The sequence below is a fragment of the Acomys russatus genome, chromosome 10 (assembly GCF_903995435.1).
Source record: "Acomys russatus chromosome 10, mAcoRus1.1, whole genome shotgun sequence".
Taxonomy (NCBI): Eukaryota; Metazoa; Chordata; class Mammalia; order Rodentia; family Muridae; genus Acomys; species Acomys russatus.
The window spans coordinates 34,218,024-34,235,281 of record NC_067146.1 but is presented as its reverse complement, the minus strand read 5'-3'; the positions used below and the strand labels follow the sequence as shown (position 1 = coordinate 34,235,281).

Below are 17,258 nucleotides of genomic sequence, written 5' to 3'. Positions count from 1 at the left end.
CTGATTCCTTCCTCCCTGTTCCCGATATTGACAGCTTATTTACACAGAAAGTAGGAATTAAAGACATTACTTGTTTCCTATGCTATTGAAATGGCTCAGTAGGTAAAGGTGTCTGCCACCAGGCCTGATGACCCATGTTCAGTCCCTGGGACCCACATGATGGAAGGAGAGAACGACTGCCACAGATTGCTCACTGACCACTGCATATACTCTATGGCATGTATATGCCCACGCGTGTATACACACATATAAAGAAATCTAACAAAGAAATTATTTATTTTAGCAACATGATCTTATCTAGTAAAACTGTCAAATACTCAGTGTGAGAAACAGCTCTTTCTGCTGATGTTGTTCACTTTCAAAATGCACGGGTCTGTATGGTCTACTCTTGGTCATTTGGATCTCTGCACTAACATTTGTTTATAACATTGGGTGCATGGGGCATGCACGATTTAAACATTAACACTCTCACCATTTGGTGACGTGCTTTCCTCTGATTAAAAAACTGTTCTAATCATAGCTCTAAGTAGGATAAGGACAGTTGTATTTCTGCAACCCCTTCTTTCAGACTGGAGAATATGCCACTGATGAAGAAGAGGATGAGGTGGGGCCCATCCTTCCTGGCGGTGACATGGCCATTGAAGTCTTCGAGCTCCCTGAGAACGAGGACATGTTTTCCCCATCTGACCTGGACACAAGCAAGCTCAGTCACAAGTTCAAAGAGGTGAGCACTGGCCAGTGCAATGGTTGCCTGTACGTACCATTCTTAACTACATTTGTGTTTGTAGAATGAATCAAGAGCCATCTGTTTCTGATTAAAAGCTTTTCAATAACATTATCCAAGTCTTAACTTTGAGAGTACAATTTTAGCAGATTGCTTTCTACTATTACTGATTTTAACGTTTGTCACTTGTCACGGTGGCAGTTTATAACTCTGGGCATCATTTCAGGATCCATTCATGTTATGTGTGTAATTTTTACTTTTACAGATGCTCTGGTACCTGGTCATGACCTTTTTCCTCTAGGGCAGTTATTTTTCTTTTCTTTTCTTTTTTTTTTAAGCTGTTTTTCTTTCTTTTCCTGAAATAGACAGATTTCTAATAAGAATAACATGCCTAAGGGGTTCCATTGAAGGTTCAATGAGCAGATTGTGAACAGTTAATAGAAGCACCAAGGAATGGTGACATTCACAGGGAATGGTGACACGCACAGGGAATGGTGACACGCACAGGGGATGGTGACACGCACAGGGAAGGGTGACACACACAGGGAAGGGTGACTTGCACAGGGAAGGGTGACACGCACAGGGGATGGTGACACGCACAGGGGATGGTGACACGCACAGGGAATGGTGAGAGTAGGAAGCCATTGTTGTCATCTAAAGAAGCCGTTCATTGCCCACAGCTTTGCGAGATGCAGCCCTGGTGGAGATTGCGTCTAGGGCAAGGTGTGATGTCTCCCTCCTGACGACTCTCCAGTTATACCCAGGCAAGGAGGCTAGGCTAGTTTGGGGACTGAAGAGATCAGTCTCCTGAAGCACAGAGCCATCCAAGAAAATGCCTAGATAGACCCTTGGTGTGCATATAGAGGACCAGATGATAGACTTTTCTCCCCAAGTCTGCTGTTTGAGTATTCTTTTCATTACTTTAAGTAAAAGTACCTGATTTACCACTTCAGCGAAGCCCAAGGTGTTGTGACCTTATCCAATCTTACTTTGAACCTGCTGTGTTTTTTTCCCCTCCTACATTCTGTGACAGACTGTGCCCCCTCTCTTTGTACAGTACTTGTAAGTTACTTAGCAATAAAGTGCTCAGTGACTAATTGGCATCAGGCGTGTACTGAGACTGCATTGTATAGTGCACCTACCGTGATTTCTTCATATAAATGGCAACCTGGTCAGCACTACTCATTCATTCATCCATCCATTCATTCATTCACTTTACATCTCAACCATAGCCTCCTCCTTCCTCTCCTCCCAGTCCCACCCTCCTCTGGTCAGCGTTTTTATTAAGGACTGGCTTCCCGCTGATCAGAGAGCTTTGTCACCTTCCACAGACATTAGAACTGATGACTGATGGAGTAAAGAAGTTGCACCTTATCTTTTCTTTTCTACGCGTGTATACCATGTGCCTCGATCACAGATACCCAGCTCATCCCCCTCGTTATCCTCTGACACCACCCAGGACCATACCCCACCTTCTGTCCATGTCCTCTCTTGTGGGCCTGCTAGAGCACGTCCTGACTTTGCCTTGGTCCGAGCAGGTAACTATCCATGGCTGCAGTGGGTTCATGAGTACAGTAGCCATGTCAGGTCCAGGTGACACCATTTCACAACATTCTTCTGGCTCTTCCATTCTTTCCGCCCCTTCTTCCTAGGTGTTCCCAGAGCCTTGTCTGTGAGGGGAGTGTAGATTTCCCATTTAGGGCTGAGCCTTCACTAATTTTGTCTCTTCCTTGTACTGGGGAGTCAAAGCCAGGGCCATTGAGTACTGTTCAAGTGCTCCCCCGCTACGCTTATCTCTAGCCCAACTTTTCTTACTTTAAAAGTTACTTTACTATTAGCTCACTGAGTCACTTTGTTAGTTAACTCTTGGGTTATTTTTGTTGCAATCAAATTTGTAAGTTGACTTGTGGGAAAACATTCTTTCTCATACTAGTAATCTTTTAATCCAAGTTTATAAGGATATCTACTTAAAGTGTTTTCTCTGACCTCTCGGAAGTTGTGTATACCTTTTATTTGTTGAATAAATGCCCAGCTATAAGCAACAAAAGCATGACTAAAATAACTAAAAGTTGCTACAAAGATTATATTAGCCTCAGAGTGAGTCAGAGAACCTTCTCTGTTTTTCCAAACATGACATGACTGAAGTTGCTTAATGATTTCTGAAGATAGAATTTTCTGTTTCTAAAATTCTGGCATTACTGAGTAATAGACTGTACGTTTTTTGGAGAAAGCTTTTTATTCGTTTGAAATTTCTTGTTATTACATTTTATTCTTTGATCATTTCATATGTGTATGTAATGCATTCTAGTTACTTCCTCCGCCTTTCACTGTGATTTCCCACTCTCTCCCGGTCTCCCTTATTCCTTATAAATATCTTTCCTATCTTCTCTAGTTTGGTTTTCTCTCCCATGGAATTTAACTGGGCCTCTGTGTGACTGACTTAGAACTAACCATGGACCCTGGGGGGGTTCACCAGTGTGTATATAGCTAGATACTATGGTACCTCCTCTCAGAATCTGTTGCTTGGCAGTAGATCAGCAGTTAAGTAGCAGGGCTGGTGAGCACCTCTCCCTTCATAGCTGACTATGCCGATCTTTCAGTTTCCAGAAGGCATCTGTGTTAAAGGCACTGACTGACCTTTTATTCATCCCTATAACTCTGTCATGTCTAGTTTTTATATGTTTTATGTTTGCTGTTATCTGCACTTACTGTCAGGATTACTACATCATCTTGATTTCTTGTAGTATTATTCTGCTCTCACATGATACACTTTACCCCAATTCTCTTCTGGTTAATAGTAAAACTCATTGGTGGGTTTCTTTTGCCCTGCATTTCCTTCATAGCATCTGAATTTCTGTTTTTGTTTTTTTTTTAATCCGTTCCATATACTTTTATTCAATTATGTTTCCTTTCAGTAGCCTATTTCTGAATCTTACTCTTAAATAAATTATTATGGGAGTCTTTGTCAGTTAATTGGTGAATATAGTTCATTTGTGTTTACATTAATCACTTTACTATTAGAATTTTTGTCTATCCTCTTAGCTTATATGTTTTATTTTTCCACATTTTCTCTCTTTTTTTTTAATTTTTCTACTTATCATCAGAAATATCAAATTTTCATCTGTTGCCAAATAGTCAATTATTTTATTTCCTCAACAGTTTGACTTGGTTTTGAGTTGTTTTTCTATCGGTATATTATAGAAACCAGATCCATATCTATGCTTTTAATCATTAGCACAATCATGATTATTACATATTACATGTAAGCTTTTCTGATGCTGCTCATCTTTAGTGTCTCAGGAGTCTTGGCTACTAGGCATGTTGGCAAACATGCCTGCTGAACTGTGGTTGTTTCCCAGGTCCCCTTGTCCCCTCTCCCTGTGCTGTGATGAGGCTGAGGCTGCAGTGTTAACTTACTCCCATTTCTACTGCTCGCTTCCTGCTGTCAGCAGAAAGTTCCTGTCACATGGACCAAGAGCTAAGAGGTAGTCAGGAGGTCACAGCTTCAGAGGATGGAGCAGGCTAGCCTGACGTACCACCAGGTGTGCACTTAGCAGGCTTGTGTGGAAAAGGTGAGACTCAATTAAATGCCTGTCTCCTTCCTGGTTGCTGACATTCCTCTGCAGCAGGCCTTCACGTTTGCAGTGTCAGAACCCTCGTGGGTTCTGGATTTTAAATTTCTCATCTAAGCTTTTTTCCTTTATTAATGAATATACATTATTCATTAATACATATACATATACGGCATATACATATCCTTCTCTCTTAGGCAGGTCCAAATTGTTTTCAAGTGAGGAAGGACAAAGCTTTTGTTAGTTTGCTGTGTTGAACCCAACTGGAAGTGTCCTGGCCTCGCCCCCATGCACATCCAATTTGACCGTTCTGTCTTTATTCTATTAAAACTATTATCTACTCACCTAGGGCATATTTGCTTGAGCATATGCCGGCTTCTTACAGTGTGAGCTTAATTTATTGTCGTACTTGATTGTTGTAATAGGTGGGCAGCTAAAACTGAATCTGTCTGGTATTGCGTCTTGTGCCCATCCCCCACTTTGCTGGCGTCCTTACTGACTTCACTTTGGAAACAATCTGTAATGTCCACTTTCCCTGCTTTATTTTCATGTTGACTTGAATAACAGGCAATGATTTTGAATGTGTAACTTCTTTATTAATCTAGCAATTTATTACATTGTGATCAGATACTATTTTTCAACCAGTTTATTTTAAAATGATGTTTGTGTTGTAGATTAATGTGAATATTTGTGATTAAATTAATATGTTTTAAGTGCTCTGAATCTTTATTCATTTTTCTTGAACCTAGTAAGTGGAGGACTTATAGTTAAATTATACCTCGATACTATTTTTTGTCTACTTCAATGCTATATTGAAAGCACGTGAAATATAACGATTTCCTCATTTTTATGCTATACTTTGATGTAATATTTTATAGCCACTTATGTTGTAGTATTAACTGTATACCTACATATAACAAAGCCAGTTGAAACATTTTCTTTTATTGCAATTTTTAAAATATGCAATTCTAGAGCCTATATTGACTAAGAAAAATTTGTCAATTTGAACTTACTGTAAAGTTATTCAGAGTATTTATTACTATGCTTAACTTCTTTTATGCCTTATGTTTGTTTCACATTTATTGGCTGTTATGACAGGGTATCTTCAATGCTTTAAAATATATTCTCTTTACATAATTTTAAAAATTGAGATAAAATACCATTTACATTCTATTCTGTATGAAGATGTTTGATAAAATCTTGAGTTTTAAGAAAAATGAATATTAAAATTTGTCACATTTAAAAGCATTTCAGGTAGCTTTATAGCATATTTGCAAATTTCCTTTAAAAGCATTATTTCCTAATCCTTAGGTTTTCAATTTTTAATTTCTCAGAGTGTCTCAGTAATTTATTAGGTGTTTGTGGCAGATGTAGTTTTTGTGAGCTTTTCATACCAACAATAATGTTCTAATTATCGCGGCACCATAATAATTGACCAGGCTTGGCATTTTGTTCATAAAGTTTTACTGAAAATACCGCATGGTTAGCTTTATTGCTTTAAGCACATTTAAGAAGAAGAAGAAGAAGAAGAAGAAGAAGAAGAAGAAGAAGAAGAAGAAGAAGAAGAAGAAGAAGAAGAAGAAGAAGAAGAAGAAGAAGAAGAAGAAGAAGAAAGGTCTGCCATCAGCTTGGATCGGGTGCTCCTCTTCTTCTCAGCCTGCAGTTGACTTCTGCCACGCTTCCTAAGAGGTAGATCTCTGTTATCCTTTGTAATACCCACCCGAGTACTGGACCGAGGGGAGCAAGCACCCTGCAACTGCACTACTGCCCTGGCCCCTCCTCTAAGTATGATGACTTTGTTTTATTCTCATTTCACTCTTGTATAAGTCTCTGGCTTAGTGGGGATTTTTGGTGTTTTGCTTTGTGTTTTTGCTTAATTTTCTAAAAAAAATCATCAGTACTTATTAATTTTTTTGGTGGTTCGTTTATCTCCTTCCCCACGTCTGAGAGTCTCCGACCCCCTGCCCATCTGCTTTCTGTCATTAGCTATGCCTGTGACAGCAAGTCCCTTCTGCCCTGGGCCCTGTGCTCTGCTATCTCGCGCAGTAGTCAGTTGTTTCCTCCTCTGTCTTCTGCTCATCAGGCGTTACTTCATCTTATTATCCTGCTGCCTCCCAGAGTAACTTTACAGAAACGTCACCCATGGACACATGGGTCTGCTCATTTTGTTTTCAGTTGGTTTTTCACTCCATTACGTTGAGGTCCCAGAGTGTGATCCCTAAGTTCGACAAGTGAACAGGCTGTAACTGCAATGACAAAGCTCACTATTTCATTCTGAGAAATCTGAGGGAAACTCAGGCCATGCTGGACACTCTAACTCTCGGGTCCACTTCACTCTGAGTTCTACAGCTCCACGTGTGCAACAAGTCAGCACGTTCTTGTCGTCTTTCCTCACTCTGACAGCTGCTTCTCAACAACTGTGAAATGCCAGGGGAGCAACGGGAGCTGCCCCGAAGTCTCATTGTTTGGCAAGAAAGTAGAAGTTGTTCACCTGTTGCACTGGATGGACTGGTTGGGTCTCCAGCAGCCAGGGACGGTGGTGGAAAGTGTCCTGCCATCAGGCACAGCTGCCTGGGGGTCGCCTTCTGTTCAGTTGCTACCTGCTCGTTTTCTGGCCCCTTATTGTCAACCTTCTATCAGGTTGAGATAGACTTTTCTTTCCTGTTTTTACTTGAGCTTTGATTGTTTTGACTTGTTTTGCTTGTGTGTGAGTGTACATGCAGTGAACACACACTCATGTATGCACAGATGCACATGCTCACAAGGAAGCCAGAGGATGGCCAGTGCCCTGCTCTGTCATCCTCCCTCTTACTCCCTTGAGACAGGGTCTGTCACTAACCCTGAAGCTAGGCCAGCAAGCGGCACACCCCAAGCATCTCCTGTCTCATTCCCCCTTCCCCCTGTAGCACTGGGGCCACTGGGAGCCATGTCAGGCCTTGCTCACTTTCTTATGTGGGTGCCAGGAATTCCTGCATAGATGTGTACACTTCAGCAACAAACACTCTTACCCATGGAGACATCTTCCCAGCCACTAAATGGGCTTAATACTGTGCCTGGGTACTTTACAGTCTGTGAAGATTGTTTGTTTGTCTGTTTCTGCTATTTCATTGAGAGCTTTCTGCCCGACACCCTGGGTGAGAGGTAGAGAGACTTTGTCAGGTGGACCCTCTCTCCACAGGGCTGAGGTATCCCCACCTCACACTCAGGAGCCAGGACTGCTAGCACCCATGAAAACAAATCTGCCTTTGTCTTTAGGGAAACCTGAAGTTGCTCTATTTGACTTAAGTCTGTGAAAAAATAAATTAGAAAAGTTATAAATACCCTGGAGAATAAATAAAGCATCCCTATGGAAGTCGCATCATCAAGTGGGAGCTGTGAATTGTTGCCTCCTCAGTAGTAAACAGATAGTTATTTTTAAAGGAGCTGCACTCAAAGGCTGTGAGATGTAACCAGCATGGCCCTCATTAGTCACCCCACTCGGAGACTCAACCTAGAATGGCCTTGGTAGAGACTTTCAGTCACTGCCCTTGATGGTGACCTTCAGTTCAGGTTGAGTTATGACTCAGCTAGCTAATTCCACCTTGTTTGGTATATGTAGTTCCCTGAAAATAAATCCCAGTTTTGTTGATGTAAAGACACCATCTATGAAGCTTTGAGCAAAAATGGCACAGATTTGCCACTGCTTCGTTTTAATAACATCATATATCTTCAGAAACCCCTCCAGCTCCTTCTGGGGAGCCCACATCACTGTGTGGACAAAGCAGACCCCAGCCCGGTGCATAAATTATAGCAAACAGTCTACGCGATACAGAAACCATCTCACAGTGTTCTGCTCAAATACCAGGCATTGCTCCCCATGCGCAGTGAGAGCTGCTCTTATCTGATTAGAAAATGTCTGATTCTAGAACACTCTTAAATCTCTCCTGCAAAGATAACATTTTTCACTTCAAAAATATTTTTCATGCCTGCACAGGCTAAGTAGATCTACAGCAGTTAAGGCGGATCTGATTTCTGCCTGCAGATGCCTGCTCGTGGTGGTCGTAGGTATATGTTTCGGTTCAGTTACAGATGTGCGCGCTCCGTGTTCATCTTTTTGAAAGCAGTAAACAGCCCGCATGCAGCAGTACCCCTTCTGAGTGTGAAAGCGAGGCTGCCCGCTCGTTGCACAGCTGTACATTTCCCCACTGAAATCCCAGGGTCAGTACCAGGGCATCCATGTTAAAGCTGACAGGGAAAATGGTGGAGCTTGTTTTCACCAGTTAAAGACAGGCCTAAAGTCTTTTTGGAGATGCTCTCAGAGGAAAAAAACTCAACCTTGTACTAATTGTGCTATGTTTGCCAAGTTCCCTCATCCCTTGGCAAAGTGTATCTATCGTCCTTCCCTGGGAAACACGTGTCTCCAGCCAGGCTTGGCTACTTTAGATATAAAAGATGACAAAGACCAAGACTCTCTGGCCTAGTTACAGGAGAAGAGTAGTGAAGCCGACCTGGAGCAAGTGAGTGCTCTCTGTCTGTGCCTGTGGCAGCACTGGCAGTCCGTGGCCGCTGGGAGTAATGAGCAGATATTTTAAAGGTAGACTCTGCCATGTTTATGTGGCCTCAGTGACTATATACCAGTACATATCGTCACTAACTAAATATCAATTTCATAAAGAATATATTCTAGGTTTCTTTTTTATTTTTATGTTTCTTTTCTGTGTGTCTGTGGGGGATGCTCATTCATGCATCTGGAGGCCAGAGGTCAACAGCCTTCCTCTGCTACTGCCTCATTGTTTAACTGGTTCTCCCTGAATCTGGGGCTCACAGCTTGGGCTTGGTTGACTGGGCAGGGAGCCCCAGGACCCTGCTGTGTCCACCCCTAGTGCTAGTTAGATATGTGCATGCCACTCTTGGTCTTTTACAGAGGCACTGGAGTTCCTCACTCTGGCCCTAATGCTTGCATAGCAAGCACTTTAGCCGCTGAGAAATCTCCTCAGATCCCTGGGTTTTATTGATAATACCAGATGCCGGCGGCAGCATATCGGTTTATCTTCTGTGTCGGGGTTCTCAGAGCCTGGCCAGTCAGGGGCATGACCTCTCATCTAAAGGAATGATGATCACACACACCTCAGGATTTTTAGAAGGACTGAAGGAGAAAATATCTTCATCGAGGAAATGGTTTCAGCTCGACAGCTGAAGGGCAGAAAAAGCAGAAGTTGGGACCTCAAGCCTGGGGTTGTTTCTCCCGCACCTCATTCTCCTGAGAGAAGCTCCAAGATGCACTGTGATGTCTCTGAGCCTCTTTTTCATCTGAGCAGTGACGTGCACAAGACCTGACTAGAGCTATTTGTAGTAACATGGGGAGGGGGCAGTGCTAGAGAAAAGCACTCAGGTGCCTGCCAATGTAAAACAAACAAACAAACAAACCAAAAACAAACAAACAAAAAACCACATTAGCAGAACTATGGACTAAGATACTCACAAACTGGCATTGGCAACTATTAGCTTTGCAATTCAAAGTCTTTTGTACAGCGTTTTACTGTGTACACTAAAAGAACTCAACTTGTATGTTTCTATGCCTTTCCTATTAATAGTGATGGATATGTAAAAGACCATTGAAATGTACTTTGCACCCAGGATTAAAATGACCACATAGCTGTAATTTCAGGCCTTGTGTCAACTAAGAAAACCTTGCACTAGAGTGGTGCTTAATCTTCTGAATGATGTGCAGATCTGTGTCCCTGTGTCGCTCTGTGTCCCTGTAGCTGAAGAATGTAGTGGTGTTCCTAACACTGAGCTCTCAGCAGTTGCTGTCATCTCACTCCTTTCTCTTATCCCCCTTGGGGGTAACACAGCATCAGGCTAACCAGAGATGAGTGTGGCCTCTTTCTTTCACATTTCTCCTTAGGTTTGTCCTCAGTTCAGGGTCTAACATAGTATGTACATCCAGTAGAAGCGGATGCTTGCTTGGAATAGATTTGTACACGACCCAGGGTGGTAAGCTAGCATGAACACCCATAAAGAGAAGATGCTGGCTTGTGATAGGCTTGACCATGGCACAAGGAACTAACTTAGTGTGTACAGAGATTAGGAGAGGATGCTTGTCATAGGTTGAACCACACAGTTCAAGGTACCAACCTAATATGTAGCCCGTGAGGAGAATATGCTTGTAGCATGAATTTCTAGACTCTGACCGTGCCTGGCCCATTTTTTGTCTCAATAACCACCAAATATGCAGTATTGTAAGTGATGCTGGAGACTCTTCCTATCCAGTGCTCTCATTTTTCATTCAGGAAACTGAGGTGCAGATGAGCAACTGACAGAGGTTACGAGTGGTATGACAAAGACGGCTAAAGCCCCATGAAGAGGAAGGCCATATACCTGCGCGCCACTGGGGTTCATCTGCAGTAAAATGGTATCTGGCCTTTGCCTTTAGTATGGTGCTCACAGCAGAGCCCCCCACCCAGCCCCATTTGGCCAGCTGGGTGCTTATTTCAGCTGTGGCTTTATAGACCACTGAACACTTTGGGGTTCATTTCTCTGAGTATCATTGCAGAATTGGCCCAGAACTGGCTGTGTAGATCCGACTGGCCTTGAACTTGCAGTCGTCCTGCTTTTCCTGTCTGAGCATTGTCATTGCAGGCCTTGTTTCACGTTGGTCAGTGGGACGCGGCACGGGGTCACTGTATTTGAGAGCTTTGGACAATCCTTCCTAGTCCTGGCTGACTTTACTGATAAATAATTTTGAGTCAGCCGTTGTGCTTTAATACTTTACGTGGACTATTTCATTTGATGTTACAATAAGGATAGTTATAAACTATGAAGAAGTGCATCTCTTACGGAGGAAAAGTGCAGGTGAGAGGGTAAGCAATATTCCTACTGCGTATCACAGAATCACACAGCACACAGCAAACGTGATGAATTTGAGCAGTCTAGCGGTTCATATTACTATGTTTTAAACAACAGATGGTAGATATTTTTGTCAATAGTCAATAAAAAAAAATCACCCAGGCATTGGAGTTTGCTTTGTTCTCTAACAATATAATGTCTCTGGGTTATAATTCTTTGCAGTTGTGTATATGGCTCCATGTTGTATAAAAAGAATATCATCAACATCTAAGTACTTTTGACCTTTTGTGCCTTCGGTTTTCATTGGCAGGAGAGGTTAGCATTCGCAGGACTGCTTTTTCGAGAGAGGGGATGTGTTATCGCCCCAGCATCTTGCTTAGAGCAGCTCCTCAGTAGATGCTTATAAAGCTTATCTTTTTTTTTTTTTTTTTTTTAAGGGAATTGGCACAAGATCAAAACCCAGACATCCAAGTTCTAATCTAGTTCTAGTGTTGATTTGTTGTATAAGTAGACAGGTTGGTTGTCTGCTCTGAGCCTCAGTTTCCCCACGTCGGGATCATGAAGACTGACCGGCTCACTGCACTCACTGTAGGCGTATAGTTAGAGGCCTTTGAGTAGTGAGCCTTGGTGGGTTCTGGTGAGCACAAAAGGCCTCTACCAGTATTTTCACTGAGAAAGCTTGGTATCGCTTCCTTGCAAACACACTCACATTCTGGGCATCTGCTAAAGGCAGCTGAGTGAAACAGGCCACAGGGTTACGTTATGAAACCAAGAGACCCAGAGCCCTGGTCATCTCACGTCACAAGAAATGGAAAATAAGCTGTGGAAGTGCTTGGTCTTCAGCCCATTTAAAAACAGCTGGGCTGCAACAGGGTTAGCTGCCTTAGCAGGGGCTAACAAAACACCTTGGCACACCAAGCCTGACAATTCCAGGCTCTGACTGTCAGTCAGCTGCACCCTGGATGTTGGAGTCCAACTTCTTCTGAGTCTTTCCAAGAGAGGACCCATTTGGGTTGGGGGTGCTGCAAAGGTTGCTTCCCATTGTAATTCAAGGCCCTTTCTTCAGCCTTTCTGTGGCTGCCTAGTCAGCTGTATTAAACTTACTTAGTTATAATAATAGCATATAATTACAGCCCTCTTCCCCCACGAAAAAAGGAGGTGATGGTCCTTTAATAAGTTTGTGGCAAACCAACTAGAGGTACAGAGAAGAAGCAGAGTGTCACACAGGGTCCTCACAAGCCTCACTTAGTGGCCCGCGCTCATCTGTGTGGCAGAAAAGTTCATGGATTTGATTGCAGATTGCTTCCCTTCTCAGACCTTCCAGTGGGCAAAATGCAACTGGTAAAGACGCCTGTTTGGACCTCTAAAACCCGGAGAATTGTGAATTTCAAAAACCTCCTTTCCAAGGGGTTTCAGAGAACAAAATGTGAACCCATAAACGGTTTTCTTTAAGTTCAGGTGCGTCTAGCCTTTAAAGAAATGAGTGTCGCATTGAAGACCCTTCCTTACAAAGAAAACAGTGGGGGGAGGGGAAGCAAAGCAAACAAATGGCAAAGATGACTATTGTGTTGTAAAGAAAATGCTTTGGGGGGTTGGATTCTTCATAGAGGTAGATGTTTTGAAGGGCAGAAATCTAAATCTGCACCTTTCCGGCTATTAAAAAGAAGGAAGAAAATACAAAAACAAACCGGAGGTTTCTGTTTCTGTGCCGATGCGTCCCCTCCTTCCTCTGCAGCAGAGCCGCTCTGCGGAATGCGAGAGCGACTCACAGAGCCACAGCGCCACCTTTCTGCAAGATGCGGGACTGATTCTTCACGCTCTGCCTGGCCTGTTGACTGGCTCCAGCCGCCGTTCAGTGGGCCAGCCTCAGCAAGGAAACAGCTCCTGGACGCTCAGATCATAAAGGAAGAGCTGCAGAGGCCAAGAACCGGGTTTTCTTTTCTTTAGCCCCTGAGCAATTAAACTGGTAACTTAATCGGAAATTAGGGACTGTGAGCCATAAACCCTGCGTTTAATTAGTTTGCATCCAGTGAGTCATTTTACACGCCAGACATTGTAATTTACAACCTGCTGCATTGCAGCAGTTTCCTAGGATTTTTATTGTCATAAGATACTCTTTTCGCTGCTGAGTCTTTAAAAATATAGAAACACTCTTAGTTGAGATGTTTTTCTTTTCAATTTTCAGTTGCAAATCAAACATGCAGTTACAGAAGCAGAGATTCAAAAATTGAAGAGCAAGGTAAGCACCGCTGCGTGGTGTTTGAATTGTACTCTTTAGACTTCAGATGCTCTGAGGAATGTGAAGGCTAGAACTAAGGGATTTGCTCCTGTGCGGTTGAGAGCATATTTATACGAGATGTTCATTTCCACCATTAAGCTCGTGGGCAGGCCTGCTCTGAGCTCACGCACACCTGCACACACCCCAGGGAAAGCCACACGGCATCCGATGGCTTGCACAGATTTATACTTACGCATACTCTCTCTGAAATTTCTTCCAAAATAATATTTTTAATGGCTCAAGCACCTAAACTGTGTACTAATTTCTTAAGTACAAGCTGGTATATCAAAACTCCTTTATGTCATTTACCTTATAATGATTTTAGCGAATTTGCTAGACGCAATGTATTGTTTTAATGTAGAACATTAATTACTTTTTAGAAAAAAAAAAAACCTTACCATGTCTAAGAATTAAAGATTATATACTCACTCTATGCATTGTGTACTTAATTTAGATTCAGCTGCTACTGGAAATCTTGAGACATACTTAGTTTGCATTATTTAAATTTGATGAAGAGGAAAAGATATTAATAAGAATATATTTTTTTAATCTATGAAATAGTGAGTCATCAAAGTAAACTGTAAAATTATTGTACAAGTTACATACGGTTCTAGCTATTGTGTTTAGTTCTACCAAATGTTTATTTTCAGGAACTTAAAAACATTTTTTAGTTATTTTCAAACTATTCTGTATTGCTTCCATGATCTTTTCAAAATGAAGTTCCCCACCACTAGCGATCCGTTTTCTTATTCACAGTGAATACTTGTTTTGGATTTCCCATGTGTTTGAAATGGGGATGAATTAGCTGGCTCCTCCGGTTAAACGGCATTCTCCACTAACGCGCTCTGGAGCTCTTTAGTCAAAGCATGTTTATACATCCTGCATGGTGTCAGCCTCTCACTGTGAATTTCAGATTTTAAGTTAGCAGTGGCTGGTGCATAAACAACTGCTATAAAATGTTCCTTAATTAAAGATGCAGTAAAAACCTCTTTTTATCTGAGAACTGTTTCTTGATCTTAAAAGGCAGATCTTTTAAACTGTTGGTTACAAGTAGAGAAAGGGAGCCCCTGTGTTTATAAAATGCTCTCGCAGACAGGCTTAGGCATTTAACTATGAAGGTTTAATTTAGAAAAGACTACAAATTACTATTTTATAGTTTTCTTCCTACATTGGCATGTGATATTCACACTTGAAAATATGTTAATGTGATTACTATCTGTGTTACATAGATTCCTTATTTCAAAGTGTTTGGGACTAAGTTTTACTTTGTAACCTCTTATCCAAATGTATTTAGTAAAAACAATTTTCACAAAACTATTCTTGTTACATATAAATATATATTTGTGTGGATGTGTATTTCCATTTTTTCAATGCTATATAATTTCAGAATGTCGTTTTGACTATTGATAACTTTGAAAGCAGAGAAGGTAGGTAGAGGTGCAGCTTGATGGACAGGTGGCTGTAGTTAGAGCCCTCCACGCCCTCATCTGAAGAGCAGTCTTAGATTTCTATGTCAAGAGCAATGCCCGGCTTAGTTTCCACTTTCCTGCACTCAAATTATCCAGGCGGCCTGGAGAAGACTGCACTCCGCATTCCTGAGACCGCCTGCACACAAACCACACAACTGTCTTTCTGGTCCATTGGAAGGATTTAAATTAGTCAGACAACCACTTAGATCATTACTTGTCCTTGTCTTTTTATACATAGTGTAAATTAAGGCTTGTAAAGATCTGGACATTTATAACAAACATTCCCTGTAATGTATTCACTGACAGACAGTGTTCATGTCAATTGAAATCACAGACCTAATAACCGTCCTCCAAAGGGTTAAAAGTACAGTAAGAGAAGCTGACTCTTATCAAATGCTTATGATGACTAAGAAGTGTTGCAAGGATGCTGAGCCGGGAGAGCACAGGCGCACTGTGTAGGTGCTGACTCGGACTCTTAGAAACCTGAACCACTTGTGTTGAGTAACACAATTAAAATGAAAGCCGAGTGACTGCTAAGTCCCTTGTTAACCATCAGTACACAGTGTGCTTTGCGCCTCGCCCCTTCCCCACCCCCACTCCCTTTTTAGTTAATTTTCAACTTACCGTTCTACACTTTATTTAACGCGCTCTCAAAGGAAGTGTGCTGGCATTTATTGGATGTAATCAGTGATACGCTGGCCATGTTTCCCAGCGTGCAGTATTTTAAACTACATGGTTTTAAGGAAAGTTCAAGGGACTTTGAAAGCAGATTTGTTTATCATCACTTATCAGACAGGTGACCCTGAGCACGTCATTTCCCTTTTCAGGCCTCGCATCTTATCCTTGATGGATGTGGGAGGAATTGTTGCTCTTCTCGTCTCAAGCTGTTTTAATGACTGATTGTGCATAGCAATAGAATTATAGCTAAAACAAGCTATAACAGTGTGGAAGGAGAGTTGCGACAGACATACCCAAATCGTGTTTGCCTTGACATTTGTTTTCTCCAGCTGCAAGCGGCAGAAAATGAGAAAGTAAGGTGGGAGCTAGAAAAGAACCAGCTCCAACAGAACATAGAGGAAAATAAAGAGAGGATGCTGAAGTTGGAGAGCTACTGGATTGAGGCGCAGACATTATGTCACACCGTAAACGAGCATCTCAAAGAGACCCAGAGCCAGTATCAGGCCTTGGAAAAGAAGTACAACAAAGCAAAAAAGTTGATCAAGGATTTTCAACAGAAGTAAGTGTTCTCCAGGGATCCAAATGACAGAACCGACATGTGTGTGACCTGCTATATAATTTCAGAATTGTCGTTTTGAATATTGGTTCTGTTTAGAGGTGTGGGCAGGACAGGCCAGCCTTTCCCTTTCAGATCACAGTTTTCACAGATGAGGGCAGTAACTTTTTCTCATGGGAACGACTCTGCCTCCGCTTTTGATGGTAACTATTGAAACATTTAGAATTCTTGGTTCTTTGTGGAAGCATTTCTGTGACGTAGAAACCAGAGGTGCCGATGAAGTTGTACAGGATACTTGGCTGACAGTTGGACATGCTATATACATTTGAGATCTGGTTGTCAGGCTGCTTCTATCTGCGTTCTTAGAATCAGTAACCACAGACTCCGCCTCTATAGATAGTGTAAACATTGACTTGCATGACCTCCCACCCGCTCTGTGTTTCTCATCTACTGCTCTCAGGCCACGGCTCACAACAGGGAGGCACACCCGGGTTACACTGTGCTGTGGAAGCTGCAGTTGTTTTCCTTTCACACCCAGGCCTTGATGTACTGTTAGCATGCCCAGGGAGATTTTCATAGTTATTTCTGACTCACTAGACCAAAACCAGCCCCTTCTTTGGTTTTCTGTTACAAGCCTTAGAAGCTAAGTATGTGTGTCACAGTCACCATATTTCTTTCCTGTCGTAGAACTAATTAATGTTTTCATAGTTGAAACAGATAGCTATTAAAAAATTGTTTCAAAGAGGATAATTGTTTGTTGTTACTGTGAACTCAACATAACCATTGCAGTTTTTGCAAACAACACTGTATCTACGGATAAAAATTACCAGATTCACTTTCAAAACAGAGGGCAGTCCCTTTCTCCAGTATTATCCGTGGAGGTGTGAGTGTTCCCTTCTCCAGTATTACCTGTGGAGGTGTGAGTGCTCCCCTTCTCCAGTATTACCTGTGGAGGTATGAGTGCTCCCTTCTCCAGTATTACCTATGGAGATGTGAGTGCTCCCCTTTTTCAGTATTACCCGTGGAGGTGTGAGTGCTCCCTTCTCCAGTATTACCTGTGGAGGTGTGAGTTGTCCTCCAGTATTACTAATGGAGGTAGGAGCATTTACCTTCTCCAGTATTACCCATGGAAGTGTGACTGCTCCCTTCTCTA

At 42.2% G+C, this 17,258-nt stretch overlaps 1 protein-coding gene across 1 annotated transcript in view; it reads left to right on the top strand.

Moving 5' to 3' along the window:
• Positions 1–17,258, top strand: part of Ppp1r9a (protein phosphatase 1 regulatory subunit 9A) — a 125,457-nt gene that overhangs the window by 61,589 nt on the left and 46,610 nt on the right. Inside the window, exons 6-8 of the mRNA XM_051151481.1 lie at positions 569–724; positions 13,310–13,363; positions 15,879–16,108. Of these exons, the coding sequence (XP_051007438.1) occupies positions 569–724; positions 13,310–13,363; positions 15,879–16,108 (440 nt within the window). The remainder of the gene's footprint in view (positions 1–568; positions 725–13,309; positions 13,364–15,878; positions 16,109–17,258) is intronic.